Source organism: Melospiza georgiana, chromosome 3, assembly GCF_028018845.1.
Source record: "Melospiza georgiana isolate bMelGeo1 chromosome 3, bMelGeo1.pri, whole genome shotgun sequence".
NCBI classification, from domain to species: domain Eukaryota; kingdom Metazoa; phylum Chordata; class Aves; order Passeriformes; family Passerellidae; genus Melospiza; species Melospiza georgiana.
The window spans coordinates 931012-949209 of NC_080432.1; the positions used below are offsets into that span (position 1 = coordinate 931012).

The 18198-nt window shown below is 51.9% G+C and overlaps 1 protein-coding gene across 1 annotated transcript; it reads left to right on the plus strand.

Annotated features, from left to right (window-relative positions):
* The first annotated feature begins 5805 nt into the window (after positions 1–5805).
* On the plus strand, positions 5806–13646 carry LOC131082128 (interferon-induced very large GTPase 1-like). Its single transcript, XM_058021795.1, has 2 exons — positions 5806–13111; positions 13630–13646. The coding sequence occupies exons 1-2, from the start codon at positions 5806–5808 to the stop codon at positions 13644–13646; spliced, it is 7323 nt and encodes a 2440-aa protein (XP_057877778.1).
* The last annotated feature ends 4552 nt before the right edge of the window (positions 13647–18198 follow it).

An 18198-nucleotide genomic window follows, 5' to 3' on the forward strand; every position in this document is an offset into this window, starting at 1 on the left:
ACTGAGTCAGATATTTCAGCCTTGATTTAGGCATTGAGGCTTGATGTGTTCGCCCTTTCCAGCTTCCAAAGCTGGGTTACCTTGTCAGACTCACAAATGGGGCTGGAAGGGACCTTAAAGCTCATCCAGTGCCATCCCCTGCCATGGGCAGGGACACCTTCTACTGTCCCAAGTTGCTCCAAGTTCAGTGCAGCCTGGTCTGGAACACTTCCAGGGATCCAGGGACAGCCACAGCTTCTCTGGGCACCCTGTGCCAGTCCCTGGCTGTGCTCCACCCTGTAAGATGTGCCTGGAGAAAGCTCTCTGGCCACACAACATGGATTTGGAGAAGAAACAGTGGATTTGGGGGGGCAGTGGAGGAGGCAGCGTGTCCCCAGAAGGGAAGGAGCCTGTCCTTGGAGAGGAGCTGGTGTCCCTGGAGCAGACAGAGCAGGAGCAGAGGAGCTTCATGCAGGATGATGCCCAGCCTTCTCCAGGCGTGGCTGGGTCACTGCTGCCATGGAGTCAGGAGTGCAGATGGTTTCAGTTTGCAGTGTGCACGTTCCTGCAGGTTGGGGGTGAAACAGGAGTGTGGTCCTGCTGTGCCAGGCCAGCAGGGACAGAGAGGGAACGGTTCTCTGGCTGCTCCTGAAGGGACACTGAGGAGCTCCTGAGCCTGAGGAAGCCATCCAGCACAAGGTGCAGTGCTGGCAGAGAGAGGGTCATGGTTTAATGGTGCTGGGTAAGATTTCCTGGGGGTGCTGGTGCCAGTGGTGGACATGAGCACAGGTGTGCCAGGTGTGCCAGTGGCCAAAAGCCCTCTGGGCTGTTCCAGGTCTGGGGTGGCAGCAGGGCCAGGGCAGTGCCCGTCCCCTGTGCTGGCACTGCTGGGGCACCTCCAGTGCTGGGGGCAGCTCTGGGCCCCTTCTGACAGGAGAGACCTGCAGGGGCTGAAGTGTGTCCAGGGAAGGGAACAGAGCTGGGAAGGGAATGGAGCCCCAGGAGAGGCTGAGGGAGCTGGGAAGGGGCTCAGCCTGGAGAAAAGGAGGCTCAGGTGGGACCTTGTGGCTCTGCACAAGTCCCTGACAGGAGGGCACAGCCGGGGGGATCAGGCTCTGCTGCCAGGGAACAGGGACAGGACAAGGGGAAATGGCCTCAGGCTGGGCCAGGGCAGGCTCAGGGTGGACATCAGGAGGAATTTCTGCATGGAAAGGGTGCTCAGGCCTTGGCAGGGGCTGCCCAGGGACATGGTGGAATCTCATACCCAGAGGTGTCTAAGGAATGCTTAGACACGGCACTCGGTGCTCTGGGCTGGGGACAAGGTGGGGATCAGACACAGGTTGAACTCGTGGGTCTGGGAGGTCTTTTCCAACCTCAGTGATCCTGGGGTTCTGTGCCTGTAACCCTCCTGCAGCAGGGAATTCTTTGGCTGGAGGAAATATCCCTCTGGAGACAGGCTCAGCTAAACGGGGAAGAGAGGGACCAAATCCATGCTCTGTAGGTGATGTGTCCCAGCCCTGCCTGGCAGCTGCTGAGGCTTCCCCTGAGGCTGGACAAATGCCACCTGTGTCTGCTCCAGCACTTGTGACTTGTCAGCCTGGGGCAGGTGATGGCTGGTCCTGGCAGGCTGGAGGTCTCAGTATCCAAACTGCAGTGGTTGTTCTGCGGCTGTGGAGCAGGATTTGTGTGTCCACATGCCCACGATAAAGCAATCCAGGTACCCTGCTCTGCTTGGGTGTTGAACGTCCTCTGCCAAACCCCAGCACTGTTACTGTCAGGTGTGGGGTGTCCCCTGCCAAGAAAGCTGCAGCCAGGCCCTGTTCCTGCTTTGCTTCCTCTACTGGAGAGGTGTCCAGGGAAGGCTGGGTTGGATAGTGCCTGGAGCAATCTGGGACAGTGAAAAGTGTCCCTGTGTTGGAATGGGGCAGCCACTGCTTCTCTGGGAATAGCATGCCAGCCCCTCGCAACTCTCCCAGAGTAGCATTCCTTTTAAATGTCTCATCTATCCCTGCCCTGTGGCAGTAGAAAGACATTCCCCCTTTTTTGTCCTTTCAGGCCTTTCTCCAAAGTCCGTCTCCTCCTTTTTTCACATGTGTGTGTATCCAACTCTCACAGTTTACAATATTATTACCCGCAGTCAGCACAGGAGTTAAGGGTCAGTGATCTGCAACAGATGAATGTTGACTGTGAATTGGTGTGGAATTTTTAGCCTATATTAATTATCTGACTCCGAAAGGATGGTTTCACTTTCACTCTCTGCAGCAGTAAAAAGCCGGATTTCCAGGAATTACTCCACTGGCTCTGGAACAGAGGTGGGAACCCCACACCCACCCGAGAGCCAGGGCTATAAAAGCAGGGCCTGGGAATGGGCTTCTGCCAGCCTGGGAGCTACGGGGCCGGAGGGAGAAGGTAGGGCATGGAGATGGGGATGGGGATGGGCATGGGCATGGGGATGGGCATGGGCATGGGCATGAGCATGGGCATGGGGATGGGGATGGGGATGAGCTGCGGGGCCGGGAGCCGGGAGCAGGTGGGAGCGGGAACTTGTTGCTCTCCTGCCTCCTGTTCCCTGTGCTTTGCCAGGGCTGGGGAGATGGCAGGGCAGGAGCAGAGGGGGCTGAGGGCAGCGGGCGGGCGCTGTGCGCTCCGAGCGTGGGCTGCAGGAAGCCGCCTTTGCTGGCACCGCTTTGGGCAGCTCGGGGGAGCCGTGTGCGCTGCGGGGGCTGAGCTGGGAGGGAGCGGGCTCAGAGCGGTGGGAGCGGAGCGGCGGGGGAAGGAGGAGGGATGCGGGGATGCAGGGGCACAGGGAAGGCTGCAGAGGCGCACAGGCTGTCCCGAGAGCCGGCAGCGGGGCTGGCCGGGCACAGATGGCGAGCGGAGCCCCTTCCCTGCCGCCAGCCCGTGCCCGGCCGGGAAACGCTCCCCGCAGGCGGGGCCGACCCTGCCCGGCCCGGGCACCCCCAGCCCCGCGGCGGGGCCGGATGGCTGCGCTCCCCTGAAGGCAGGAGCCGGGGGGATCATTCCTTTTCCTGCCCGTGCAGGGAGGGTGGGATTGTCCTCTCTTACACTCTAAGCATCACCACCCCGAGCGCTCGGGTCCCTGGGACAGCCCCACAAAGGCAGCGGTGTTCCCAGAGCCCCTTTCCCTGGGCCAGGGCTGCGGAAAACACTCGGGGGGCTGTTCCTGTGAAACGGGGTGCAGGCATTCCCATGGCAGGTCCTGCTGCCAGCGTTGCTGCCTCCTTCGTTTGCTTCCAAGGAGGAACTCGGTCCCGAGTTATGCCCTGAATGTGCTCAACGCCTCTCTTCGGGCACTGACACAGTCGCATGGGGCTTTTCCCAATTCCTGGAGCACTGGGAAGCCGTGCAGGGACTGCCAAGGGTGCCTGGGGGCAGGTTCAGGGTGTGGCTGGGCTGGTGTTAATGTTGTCCAGGGCAGCCTCTGGCTCCTGAAACTGAACCAGTCCTTGAAGTGCTCCAGTGGGAGAGAATCTGGGAGGGGACAGGGGTGGGAGAAGTGGCTCAAGTGGACGAGCTCTAGCAGTGACCCTGAGCCAGCAGTTCCCATCCTGAACAGTCATCCTGCACTGAGGCTCTGCTGCCCAGGGAGCAGCTGGACATGTGCCCAAAGAAAACAATTGGTGTCTGAAATCCTTCCTGTGCTCTGCCAGCACACCCAGCTTTCCTCTGCTGCTGAACTGCCTTTGTCTTGAGCCAGTGGCTTTTCCTGTTTGTGCTGTCCCCTTCCTGTCCCCATCCTGCTGGTGGGAGCACACGAGCTGCTGGGGGGGCTCAGTGCCCGCTGGGATCCAAGCCCAGCGCTGCTTCTCCCCCCTCTCCAGGTCCCTGAGCTTCCCCCCAGCAGCAGCTGCGTGATGTGGGCAGGGGTGGGACAGGGCCCTGCTGCCCCACTGGCAGTGCTGTTCCCCTGGCTCTGCCCCCTCCTCACCTTGTCTGCTGCCCCCACAGCACAGATGTTCCCTGCACAGCCTCTCACCCATCAGCACCTCCAAGTCCTTCTCCTCAGGGCTGCTCTCAATCCATTCTCTTCCCAGCTTGTGTCTGGGCCTGGAATTGCCCCGACCCAGGGCCAGCACCTGCACTTGGACTTGGTGACCTTCAGGGCCTTTGCTCTGTCCCACCTCTCCAGCATGTCCAGCTTCCTTCTGGTGGGGGAACATGGATGTAGGTCCCAGGTGAAACCCTGCTTTGGTCACATGCCCAGAAGAGCCCTGAGGAGTCTTTGCTGCCTGGGCAATCCCCAGTGGAGGAGAAGGGTTGGCCTCCAGTGCTCCGAGAATGAACCTGCCATGCTCATGGTTGCCTTCTCCTGACTGTCTGTTCTTCTCCTTTAGGTTTTGGGGCCTTTCCTTCCTGCTGCTCTTCCTCCTCAGTTCCCAAGGGGTTCCCATCTTCTTCTCCACACCCACCGTGTACTCCAGGCCTGCCCCTGCTGCTGTGCTGTGTCCCCTGAGCTGGGCCCTCGGCTGCCGGTGTCTGCTGGGAAGCCAAGGCTGGGAGCAACGGGAGCATCTGCTGTGAGGTGGGTGAGGGGAATCAGAGCCCACAGCCCTTGCACACATTGCCCACATCTGCAGGTATTCCTGAGGGAAAGCTGCCCCTGAAGGTTCTGGAAGGAGCTGGAGGGTCCAGGAGCCCTCAGATCTATTGGACGTGAGTCTAATCCCCTTACATCAGTTCCTATGCAGCTGTCAATGTTGTGGCCAAAGTTGTGGCCTTGGTGGGACAGAAGCTGAATACTCAGACAGATTTTTTGCAAGGAATAAATCTCTCCAGTATCCAAGGGAACTGAGACTGGGACAATTCTTGGAGTTGTGTGAAAGAGTCAAAACCCCAAAGGTTTAAAGGCAGGTGCCCAGTTGAAGGTTTGCAGGCACTTTTCCTCCTGTCACCAGAGATTCTGAACTTGGGGGCTCTGTGGCGGCTGAAGCCAAGATGGCCACTAATGGGCACTTTGGCTGATGAGATCCTCTGTGCTAACAAGCAGCAGATCACAGAGGGCACCGCTCTGAGTCGGATCCCAGAATTTCCAGTCTCCCCTGAAGGGCCAACAGGATGTCCCAGGCACAGCTGTGGGCAGGGACAAGGTGGATTTTCCCCTGCACTGGGATAGTCCCCTGAGGGTGCCAGGAAGCAGCTCCTGGGAAGAGGCCAGAGAGGGGCGAGGGAGGACTGGGCTGGCAGCTGGAGCAGAAGCACAGCTCAGGGCCCATGGGGGGCATGGGGGGAGTGTGTCTGGGGAGTGTGGGGTGCCATGGGGGGAGTGTGTGAGCACTGCCTCCGGGTGCTGGGAGCAGCAGGCTGGGCCAGGCAGCGAGCAGGGCAGCCGTGGGCTGGGCAGAGGGTGCAGGATGCAGGCAGGGCTGTTGGATGGGCAGAGGGGCTGTGCCAGTGCTCCAGGGAGCCAGGAATGGCCCCGGCTGTCTGCACTTGTGGATGGAGGAGTTGTGCTGGGAGGATGTGGGTGATGGTGAAGGTAACACCTTGTCCAGGGCAGGCTGTGTGGCTGAGTGAGTCTGAGTGTGCCTGTGTTTTTGTCTGTGTGTGGGCCTGTCTATATGTCTCTGTGTGTCGGTGCAGTCTCTGTGATACAGACTCAGCTTCAGGGTTGATCTTGCAAACAAGAAAGCGACGGGCACATCCAGGGTGCTGAGAAGGAGACCCTGGCTCCTGTGCCATCCCAGGCTGCGCACCAGTAGCTGGGTGGGAGCAATCCCCAGGGCTGCAGCTGATGCAGAGCCTCTGCCAGGAGCCTGAGGCCTACGACAAAACCTTAGGGAAAGTCTCTGTTCTTCCTCCACAGCCATGGCTTCACAGGAGGACACAGAGGAGGGAGATGAAAAGACACAGCTCCTGGCAGAGGCATTCCAGAAGGAAGGGCTGGATGCTCAATACTGGCTGCCCAAAGTGACACAGATCCTGGGAATCAAGTGCCGAGAAGCCCTGCAACATGTGGAATACGAAGACTACCTCAAGCTGGAGTGCAAAGTTCGGTATCCCTGGGAGAAAAAGGCACTTCTTAAATTCTTGAAAATAACAGATGACAAAATAACCACTAAAGAGGTGCAGAAGGAGTACTTGGAGAAAAAAAAGCAAAGACAAGAAGTGGCCAAACAAGCCCTGAATGATCTGACAGAAATGCTCAACAGTCACAGCCACAGCCAGGATGCTCTGAGGGAGAAAGCAGAAACTCTGTGGAAAGCCATGGAGATTCCCAAAGAGTTCTGGCCAGCACCAAAGAAACCCTTAGTGGATGTGCTAAGCATCCAGAGCATCCAGAAGCAGCTGGAGCAGCAGGAGCTGTCAGCAGGCAGGAGGGAGAACATCCCTGACACGGAGGTGCTGAGGCGGGCATCAGGGGGGCTGGCCCTGCAGGGCATCTACAGAACCAGCAGACCTGAAGATGTGCTGGCAATGCGAGATCAGCTCCTCAGGGTTCCTGAGGGATTCCAGCTCGCTGGTCCAGTGCAAAGATCGCAGCTTGAGACAAAGGAGTTCTCCTCCTCTGCAGCAGAATCCACTTTCATCAAGTCCATGGAGCAGCTGGGCTTCAGCATGAGCATTTCTGCCATTGTCTGGAAGTTCCTTCTGAGAGGATGTATAGATCACAGCAGGTCCTCGCAGTCACAGGACACCCATCAGTCCCACTCTGAGCAGAGCTACTTTTGCATCACCAAGTACCAGTACATCCCTCTGGCCTCCTGCTACTTCCAAACGCATCAGCTTCGCCTCTCGGATGCGGCTCTGCGGGAGCTGCAAGACATGGAGGAGCAGCTTTTGAGCTTCAGTCAGGAAGAAGACAACCCCACCTTGGTGAAGATGTGTGAGAGCTTCTTCAGCAGGTTTGGCTCCCACATAAACCAGGGTCCCCTCCACTTTGGGGGGATATTCTGGTGGAAGGCATCTACAGAAGGATTCCGAGCTGAGCAGCGGGAAGTGGTAAAAAACCAAACCTCTAAAGCACTGAACAGCTTTGTCACAAAGAGCTATGGTGACTTCCTGGTAAGTGCTGCAGGGGCCCTGGATGTTTCCAAATCCAGCTCAAAGGCTTCTGTCAAAGGAAGAGCCAGAGAGAGTTCCCGTACAGAAATTCAGCTCTACGCAGTCAACACAGGGGGCCCAGCAGACACATCTTCCCTTCCTCAGTGGAAAACGGGGCTTGTGTCTGATAACACAACGTGGTGCGTTATCGACCGTGGCTTTGAGCTGATTGCAGTGTGGGACATCATCCTGTGCAATCACTGCAAGGATTTTAAATCCGTAGATCAGATGAGCAGAGCCCTCAGGGCTGGGTACAAAACACTGACAAATCAGAGCATCGGCACTGTTTTTGGAGAGGAACTGAGCAGTGCAGTGCAAGAGGCCAGAGATTTCATGGGGACTGTGAAGGCCTGGGAGGTGACGAAAGTGGATGAAAGGAAGTTGCTCATGCTGATGGATCTTAAAGATGATCTGAATACAAAAACCAGGAACCCCAGTGTGTGGATCAACGTGTGCCTGTCAGACAAAGCCCTGCAGGACTTCCTGGTGAACACCGTGCGGAGCTGCCAGGAATCACGTCCAGAAAACATCAGCTTTATAAAGGTGCTGTTAGGGAGTCTCCTGAATCCTCATGTCCACTCTGTCAAGGACTTCCCTGAGGCATCCTTCATTATGCAATGGGTCTTCCAGAATGAGCACCCCCTTCCAAGATCTCCCAAAATCTCTGAGCTTGAAGAGCTCATCAAAACACTGCAGCAAATGCAGGAGCACATCCATGCTGTCACCTACACACCAGGAAGCTCTGCTTCTGACGTTCATGAAGCAAAGAGAGAAGCCACCCTGACCAGCAGCCTGGCAATTTATTCCTTACTCCAGTCTCTCCAGGAACAGGCTCAGAAGGAAGTGGAGCTGTTGGTGCTGTTGATTGTGACGAGCACAGGATACCAGGTGGAGAGCAGCACTTTCCAGCACCTCCTTGGACAGCGAGAAATTCAGTACATGGCCAAGGAAATGGAAGCAGCACATGCAGGGTACGTGAACCTGAAGGAGCAAGATGCCGACAGAGCTGAGGCCTTTCTTCTGCTGACAGGTCTGACTGTGACACCCGAAAGTCAAAAGCTGTCCCTTGAGCAGAAGAGGGAGCGTTTAGTTTTCATGGAAGATCGCATGAAAGGAATGTGGCCCCCACGGATAAAGAATCTCCTCCAAAAGCACAGTGGAGACGAAGACTGGGAGAGGCTGGAACACGACTTGGACTCCTTGATCAGTGGTTGCTTGGATGAAAAGTGGCACGAACAGAGGATGCAGAACATATTCAAAGACCTGGAAAACACTTTTGCAACACTTGAGACCCCCAGTCAGTCCCAGTCCAAGTCAGACAGCAGCCAATCTAAAGAAAATGAAGCCAACGCAAACCAGGATTTCCTCCAGTTACTCCAGCGCCTTGGACTGGAAAGGTACTATCCAAGGAAAATGGGGATGGGAGATTTCCGCACCATCTGCAAGACATCTCTGCAAGACAGCCAGCCCAGCCAGGACAAGGAACTGCCACTATACTTTTTGCAAAAGCTGTTAACCGTGGATTACCAGGTGCGGTACCTGACTTGCTGGGAAAGGAGCAACCCAGGACTTGCAGCTGTGGCAAAGAGCACAGAGCCAGAGGAACAACAATCAGACTCCTTTGAAAACTTTCTTGACAATCTGATGGAAGCAGCCTCTGAATGTTCAAGACGGGACAGCCGAGTGCACCCCATGGACCTGCAGATGGCCATTTTCCATTGTGCTGATGACTTCCTGAGACAGACCCTGGCAACCAAGCTGGCGTTCTGCCAACTGGCGCTGCCTCTACTGGTACCCAACCCGAACACTTCACACATTGAATTCCTGCTCTACACCCTCAGCCAAATCCAAAGGAGCTGGAAAGAGGTGGACAAGTCAGGAAAGCAGGCCCAAACAAAGAGTTTCAGCAACAAATTCATCTTTCAGGCACACACACCCATTGTGTCCTTCATCCGCATTGGCACCTCAGCCTCCTCTTCCAAGTCCCAGCTCCTGAATGCCCTGCTCAGCAAACGCAAACACGACACTTTCTTCCACCGCCACTGCAGAGGCAGCACCAGAGAGCGTTTGCTGACGGAAGGGCTGGTGGAGATCGCCTGGTACTGCCCCCGTGGAAGCCCCAATGACACCTTTGAGCGCCGCGTGGCTTTCTGTAACCTGCATGGAGATGCCAGGGATCATGGAGCACAGCTGCAGTTCCTGCAGGAGATATCTGCTGTCGTCGTGGCTCTTGTGTCTGATTGGGAGCACATGAACAACAGGGGGAAAAAGCTTCTGCAGGAACTGTGGCAGTCACAAAGGCCTTTGGTTTGTCTTCTCACGGAAAAAGAGAACGTTACAGCTGGACAAGCCAGCAAAACTGTAACAATAGGGATCAAGAACAGAAATGAAGCAGAACTGATGGAGGAGCTGGCCAAGACAATTGGGGATCTCCTGGAAGGTTCTAATCCATGTTTCAGCCTAGAGGCCTGCGTGGACAAAGCCCGCCAGCATGGATTCATAGTGGATGCAGATCGAGATGCGTGTGTGACAGCCAAAGCAAAGGCAAAGGAGCTGGTGGAGCTTCTCAAGAAAGAGAAGCTGTCTGAGATCAAATCCAAGCTGCTGCCTCTTCAAGGAAAACTGTGGTACCAGTGGTGCCAAAAGGACAAAGAACTCACTCGCTTGCAGGAGAAGAGGAACAAGAGCATTGAGCATCATCGGAGCCAAATTGAATATGAGAAGAAAGCAATAAGAAAAAAGCAACTTGACCAAGCTTTCCCTCTCAATCCACTGATGAAATCATTCCTTGGCTTTCTCCAGGCCCAGCCAGCAGATACCAAGAAATACTTCCTGCAGTGGATGAAGGTCTTTATGGACGAGCTGTCTTGTGGTCACCTTGAAGAACTGAGGAGGGACTATCACAAGTTATGGTCTGAAATCCTTTCAAGGAAGAAAAGTAATAAAAAGCCTAGAGGCACTGATGAGTTGCTTAATCACTTGGATGCCCTCTCTGATAAAATCAACGATTCATCCATTGGCCTGGAGCACCTTCTGAGAGAGGTAGGGCAGATTTATGAAGCTCTGCAATTACTGAATTGCGAGAAAGACAATTTTGTCAAACTGCCGGATATTGCAGCAGAGCTGATGGTTTCAGGGTACCCCATGGAGCTGATGGATGGGGACGCTTCTTACCTGCCCTTGCGCTGGGTGGGAGCAATCTTTGACAGCTTAATTGAGAGGCTGGGGGACAAACGAGTGTTTGTGCTCTCTGTGCTCGGCATCCAGAGCACAGGCAAGTCCACCCTGCTGAATGCCATGTTTGGTCTGCAGTTCAATGTCAGCGCAGGGAGATGCACCCGCGGAGCCTTCATGCAGCTCATCCCAGTGGGCGAGGAGCTGCAGCAAGACTTGGGCTTTGATTTTGTACTGGTGGTTGACACAGAGGGACTTCGTGCCATGAAGATGGACAATAAACAGTCCTTGAACCATGACAACGAGCTGGCCACCTTTGTCATTGGTGTGGGCAGCATGACTGTGATCAATATCTTTGGAGAAAATCCATCAGAAATGCAGGATGTTCTCCAGATCACTGTGCAGGCTTTTCTGAGGATGAAGAAAGTCAATCTTTCCCCAAGCTGCTTCTTTGTCCACCAAAATGTGGGAGAAGCAACTGCCGAGGAGCAGAACATGGAAGGGCAAAGGAGCTTGCAGGAAAAGCTGGATGAAATGACTGTGGTAGCTGCTCAGCAGGAATGCTGTGATGTCTCCTCCTTCAGCAATGTCATTGGCTTTGATGTGAACACCCACATTCACTACTTTGCTCACCTGTGGGAAGGAAATCCCCCAATGGCACCACCCAATCCCAACTACAGCCAGAATGTCCACCAACTCAAGAGCAAAATCCTCCAGTCTGCCAAGAAGCAATCACAGTGCAGCATTTTGAGGCTCTCGTGCCTGAAAGATCGTATTGGTGACCTCTGGAATGCTTTGCTGAATGAAAACTTTGTGTTCAGCTTCAAGAATTCCCTGGAGATTGCTGTGTACAGGAGACTGGAAACTGCCTTTAGTCAGTGGACCTGGAGGCTGAGGAGTCACATCTTAGATGTACAAATGAGACTGGACAACAAAATTCGGAATGGGGACTGGCAAAATGTCACCAGACAACACCTTGAAGGGTTGGTGCAAGAGACAAGTGATGCCATTGAGAAAGAAGTGGAAATGTATTTTGGTGAAGACAAAGACCGTGAGACATTGGTCCAGTGGAAATCAAGCACAGAGCTGAAGCTGAAAGAACTGAAAGAGACTCTTCTTCATGAAACAAAAAAGAAATGTGAGAATCTTATTGAGCTCCAGAAGGAGCAGAGGAAACTGGATGCAAGGAAATTGGAATATGAAGATGAGCTCCTGAGAAGGAGTCGGGAGCTGGCTGTGACTCTGAAAGGGATGAAACTTGATTCTGTCTCACTGGAAGACAACTTTACCTCTGTCTGGAATGAGTGGATTGCCGAAGTGTCCCGTGCTGCTCCTCCTCCAGAACGGGTGGACATTGATGCACAAATCGAAGATGTCCTTCTAGAGCATTTTAAGGAGCCGGGTATCCATGCATGGATCACATCATTTTGTGAAGGCAGAGGATTTTATTTTGATCCAGAGAAACACATAATGAAGAAAAAGTATTTAGGCTTTATCTCAGATCCCAGGAACATTTGCAGTGCTAATGTGATAAACTTTGAGCACATCACAGACAACATCATAGCATGTGTGAAGGCAAACATTGCTAAGAAGGAAGAGGAGAAACGTGATTACAATAGAAATTTTATTCATGAAATACTTAATGAAGTACAGAAAGGTGTCAACTCTGTCCCCAGCAATGCAAAATGTACTTTTAACAGAGAGTACAGCATGGATTTGTCTCTGTATCTTTGCACAATGGCAGCAAAAAGGTTTAAAACCATGCACGAAGCATTCCAAAAGGCAAATGACCCGGTTGTGTACCTGCGCAGCAAGAGAGAAGATTTCTTCCAATGTTTCCAGATTTCCTGCCAAGGAGCCACTTCTGTCACAACTTTTGCTGGTTTCCTTTGTGACAAGATTGAACCAGCTCTTAGCCGGGCAGTTTATGACAGGACAGCTAAAGCCGTCGCTGAGGACATGCAGGGCAAATTCCCAGATTTCCAGGGTAACAGAGCCAATCTGGAAGTTTGCATCCTGAGATACCTGGCAGAGCAAGAAAATTTTGAGTATTTCAAAAGTTACCTCAATCGTCCAGAGGAATTTTTTCAGAAATACATTGGGTTACAAGTTCAGAGTTACTGTTTAGAGGGGAATAGGAGGCTGAGGATGTTTTTAGATTCCTCCCTTGATATTCTCTATAAAAACATCCTTTCAGCTGTTTCTTTTTCAACCCGAGCTGTCAAAGACAGAAAAGACAGAGAAGACAAAATCTCTCTCTGGCTGGATGAATTTTGCAGGGAACTGTCAGAGGTGATCAACTTGCCCAGAAGTGACCTGAAGGGCATTGAGCACCAGGAGGTCACAGACATTGAGTTCCTGAGCAGTGCCATGGGACAACGTCTGAATTATCTGAGGGAGAGGCTCATGGAAGAGTTTGATGATGCTGACCTGAGCTCATTTTCATGGCAGCCTCACACCATCCTGGCGGAGCATTTTTCAGGATGCTGGGCACAGTGTCCCTTTTGTGGGGCTGTCTGTACAAACACCATGCAGAATCATGATGGAGACCATCAGGTGGTCTTCCATCGCCCACGAGCTTTGATGGGAACCACATGGTATGGGACAGACCACCTGGTCACTGATATTTGTTCCAGCCTTGTTGCAAGTAATCTCAAATTCACATTTGATAACAACAAATGGATCCCCTACAAGAAATACCGTGATGCAGGACCTCCTGCTTCCACTTGGAAAATTCTTCCTGATTTATCCATGCAGGCATACTGGAAATGGTTTGTGTCTCATTTCAGGACACAGCTGGAAGCTTTGTACAATGGGAAATTTCAGGGCAAAGGAGCAATACCTGAGGAATGGCAGGGAATTACCAAGGAGGATGCACTGTCTGAGCTGGAAGAGTGTAGCCCATGTCCTCAGAAAAAAAGAACCTCAAGGTTTTCACAACCTGCAGCACCTTTGTCCAAGTCTTTCCCCCAAATGAACTCACAATATGATGCTTTAATGCCATATGGAAATATTATTTTTAATTTCTCCCACATTTATTGAGATGAGGTGCATTATTGCAGCCTTTGCTCATTAACTCATTCCTTCATGAAAAAGCCAGAATCCTCTTGCGTTCTTGCCATAAACATTCCTCTCAGCTTTGTCCTAGAGCCAAACCAAACCCACTCCTTGGGGCAATCAGCCTCATGACCAAGCCTGAGCCCAAGGGCCAGGGACAGGGCAAAGAGCAGCACTCAAAGCACCCCTTGGATCAGCTGCTGTGAGACAAGAAGGGACAGTGCCCCAAAGGCAGTTTTCCTGCAGCAAGGACATGTCCTGCTCGGAGAAAAGCCTGCGGGACCTGACGCCAGCTCCATGGTGGCTGCAACTGGGCTGCTTGCCTTTTGGGTGTCATCCTTCCCTCCCTCATTGCAGCCTCCTGGATCAACTGAGGCTGTTGGGCTCAGGAGAGCAGTGACACTACTGCCCTGGGCTCAGGCATCGCTTTCACTCCTTGTCTCAGAGATGCTGTGTCTCTGTCCAGGGCAGCCGCTCCTGCTCAGGTGCCTGGGGCTGCTGCCCTTCCCTCCAGCCCTCAGCCCCAGCAGGAGCTGCTCCTGCCTTTGGCCCCTCTGCTGAACAATGCTGAACAAAAGCCTTTGGAGTGCCCCATGAGGAGAATCCTGTCTGCCAGCATCTTCTGCAGCAGCCCTTGGGGCAGTGCTGGTGCTGCCCAGGCAGGCTGGTGGCACCGGAGCCGTGTTCTGGAGAAGGTGGCACCAGCTGGCTCTGCCCCAGGGAGCTGTGGGAGCTTTTGCTGTGCAGGTGCTGAAACCCTGCTGGCAATGGGAGGGCCAAGGCCTTCCTGGAGAGCTGCTGAAGGGCTGCTTCAGCCTCATACCCTGCAGGCTTTGTCTGAAAAATGCATATTGTATGATTGGGTCTTTGCAAATATTAAAATGAATACTATATGTGTTATGTTGTATTAATCTCCTTTAAGTAGTGTGGTAAGTATAAATTTTAGGCTATAGCATAATATAAAATAGAAACTATGTTATGGATGATACTTTTCTAACTAGCTCAAGGAATGGATAAGAGAATCAAGAAATTCTTCGCATAGAGATAAGAGTAACAAGACACCAAAAACGTGGAGAGAAGAATTGTTGCCTCCTTATCAGGAAGAACCAGACTTTGAGGGACCAAGATGATTGATTTAGAAGATGGGAGGGTGGGGAGTTGACAATAACCAGAAAAGACCCTTTGTTTGAAAATAATTTTTGCATCATGTATGAGATATATGAATATGCAATAAGCTATTGCTTTTAAGGATTAATCCTTTGGTAGCAAGGTGGGCTTTTGCTTGGCAGAAGGAGTAAAACGCACCCAGACATCTGTAACTCTTTGCTTTTTATTGTCTTCTATTGTCCTAACCTGGGTGTCTAAATGCTTATAGCTCTAATTTGTAATACAATTTTCATAGCAATTTTATTAGCATTAAACTTTGAAAATTTTAAAACAAGTGATTGCTGGTTTTCACACTGTGCTAATAAACGTGTTGATTTGGACTGCTCTGTGTCTCCTTTGTGTTCAGGGGAGCCACAGCTGGGGGTGACTCCACCTCTGTGTGCTGCAGACAGGCAGGGGACAGGGGGTGGCACTGGGGAAGGGGGTGGGACAGCAGAGGCTCTGCTCCATTCAGGGTCTGCTCCAGGAGCAGCTTCACTGTCTGCAGGGACAGTGAGAGGCTAGGAAGCCCCAAACCACAATGTCCAGGGAAACCAATGTCAGTGGCAGGTGCCAAGGGAGGCAGGGCTGGGAACCAAGCCTGGCCTGTCTCACATACACAGAGGGCTGAGAAGGTTGATCCCAGTGAGGTTCTGTGCTCTGAAGCTGCTCAGCTGGGAACCTGCAGGACCAACGGGGAATGGGCCCAAACCTTGCCAAGCCCAGCCCTGGCCAAGCAGACCCAGAGCCAGTGACAGGAGCCAGAGCTGGGCCATGTGAGCGTGTGCTGCACGGGTGAGTGCCAGGGACTGGGGACTGGGGACCTGGCCTTGCTGTGTTGCTGCCATGGTCTGTAAGAAATAATGATGTAGTCATTGCCCTTCACTGTCATATTGGCTTTTCAAAATTATTTTGGTATAGTACAGTTTGTAATCACTTTTTAACCGCTTTTTGTACAGTCTAATTTGTCAGCCTTTTTACCATAATCCCGGTGTAGATTATATATTTTTGTGTGATAAATATAGTTAAGGCTCCTGCAAAATACTAAAATAGAGACTATTTGCTGTTTATTATCACATTAACTGTTGCAGAAGTGTCACAGTGGTCACAAGGGTTGCAGGATGAAGAGAGAGGCGAGAATGTTGACCTAATGTTCAGAAGGCTTGATTTATTATTTTATGATATATATTACATTATGACTATACTAAAAAGAATAGAGGGAAAAGCTCTCAGAAGGCTAGCTAAGCTAAGAATAGAAAAGGAATCAAGAACAAAGGTCTGTGTCCCAGCAGAGATTGAGACCCAGCTCTGCTGTTAGTGGCCAGTAAATCAAAACATCCACCAGAGACCAATCACGGATCCACCTGTTGCATTCCACACCAACATATAACCATTGTTTACATTTTGTTGCTGAGGCCACAGCTTCTCAGAAGGGGGAAAAATCCCAAAGAAAGGATTTTTATGAAAAGATGTCGGTGACACTGAAGTAGCTACTGGTTTTAATTTTTTTTGTGTAACTAACTGACAGTGGTGAGAATAACTCAGATAACAGTGTGAAAGAGATAATATTGATTTCATGTACTTGTGGAGTATCTTATCCATATGATAAGATACCACTGAAAAGAACCAGGCTATCAAGAACTGTCAAACCATGGAACAGGGTGTCTGGTGAGGAAATAAATTTAAAAAATTTCATCTGCAGATACTGGCACATACTTTAAGAAGATGTGTCAAGTGCTGAACCAAGCAAAAGAATTCCTGGAACATGTAAACTCAAAGGAATGTTTGAATATGTATAATCTTCATGGAGATGCATTTGAGCAATATAATGAAAAAGTATATATGAAAATTGTTTTCAGTTAACTGGTGTGCTTTTGGGATCCTATTACAGCGACCTGATGAGGTCTTCATGGTGAGAGAGAAGGACGAGAATCTTAGTTCATGATCAGAAGGCTAGATTTATTGATATATGATATATAATACATTATTACTATACTAAAAAGAATAAGGAGAGAAGTTGCAGAGGCTGCTAAGGTAAGAATAGAATATTAAAGAATGAATAACAAAGTTCTGTATCCAGGGAGTCTGTCCCCGAGCTTGGTTCTGTGATTGGCCCTCAATTGTAAACACGGAACATGATCCAATCACAGGAGCACCTGCTACATTTCACAGCTGCCGATAACAATTGTTTACACTCTTCCTCTGGGGCCTTTGCTTCCCAGAAGATGCACAAATCCCAAAGAAAGGATTTCTGTGAAAAACTGTCTGCGACATCTCACCTTTCTAAATTGTAGAAATGAAAAGAAAAATGCTGATGTGAAATGAACAGGAAATTTCTTCACCTGTAACATATACAATACTAACAAATCACTAAAACAATCCTACAATCTAAGAAAATGCAAAAAACAATGCAAAGAAAGTTCAAGTCCAAGCCGCTGAGTTTCAGGAAGAGTCCATGAGCTGAAGTTGTTTCTCTTGGGATATCTGAGAATCCTTTTTGGTCCTGAAAACAGACTTCTGCAAAAGTCCCATCAATAGTTATCACAAACCATTGACAGTCTTACAACAATTTCAAACAATGTGAACAACTTTTAGAATGTCCTTTTCTGGCCCTTCAGTCCTTCAGTGCTTCAGAGCTGCTGCTTCAGTGCTTCAGAGCTGCTGCCCGCTATTTTCAATTTTTTTTTTTTTTTTTTTTTTTTTTTTGATTGAAAAGGAAAAGAGCAGCAGCCGAGCAGAGCAGTGCTAGAGAAGGTAAGGCCCTGGGGGCCCTGGCCCATGATGGACCAGAAACCGCAAAACTGGCCCACAAAGAGGGGCCAGGATCAGTAGGAGAAACCACAACTCCCAGAAACATCAAGAGGCCTAACAGTGGGCCCGGCCCAGGAACTTCCTGAGCCCAACGGCCCAGGCCAAACCCATGAGGCAGGCTCTGCATTCCCACAGGCCTGCACCCTGCTGCCAGTACAATGGCAGCACGGGTGGTGGCACGCTTCCTTGCCCCAAAACCACCGAGGCATGCCAGCAGCAGGGAAATAGAAGCCTTCCCCAGAAATCCCATCTGGCGTATGGAGATGTTTGTTTCCCACAGCAAACCAGCTATGGTCTCCTCATCTGTGCCCTCTTCCCCTGCAATGCAAATAATGCATTGGGTTTGTCTCTCATCCGCCCCATGGCTTCATCCCCACCCCCTCCGGGCTGGGGATCAGAGGCAGAGCTCTTCGGATGCACCTGCCCCCCGCACTGGGGGCGCAAGAGAGGTGGCAGAGATGGCAGCCTCCATGGGACAATCCCCGAAAAAACACACCCCAACCCGCCGAGAATGCTGATCTTGAAAGCAGGCAGCCGGACTGCCCCAAAAGTCAGCTGGCGAGCAGGCCCCGCTCCACGGAAGGAGAGACCAGCCTCTGGGGCGGCTGCTACAGAGGTAACTGGACCATTATGCTCCGAGCTCGAACAAGCTGCCGGTTCCAGGGCAGTCTCTGATGCCGACACAGAGGACAGAGTCTCTGATAGCGGCAGAACTGCTGGGGCAGGCTGTGAAGGCAGCGGGGGGGAAGCCAGAACTGGGGAGGGAATCACGCTAGATGTAGGAGCAGCCGTGGGCTGCTCCGAGTTTCCCGCAGGTTTGACGCCGTATTCAACACCATCCTGAACAGGGACCATCTGGGCTTGAGGCAGTGAGGAGGCCGATGGAAGTGGCGGGGGGGCCAAAGGGGCTGCAGAGAACTCCTCCGCTGAGCCGGAAGCTGGAGACGCGTTGTCATCGCCTAGCAACTC

Bases quoted from the DNA above. Each gene is read 5' to 3' on its own strand.
- LOC131082128 (XM_058021795.1), top strand. From the start codon at position 5,806: ATGGCTTCACAGGAGGACACAGAGGAGGGAGATGAAAAGACACAGCTC.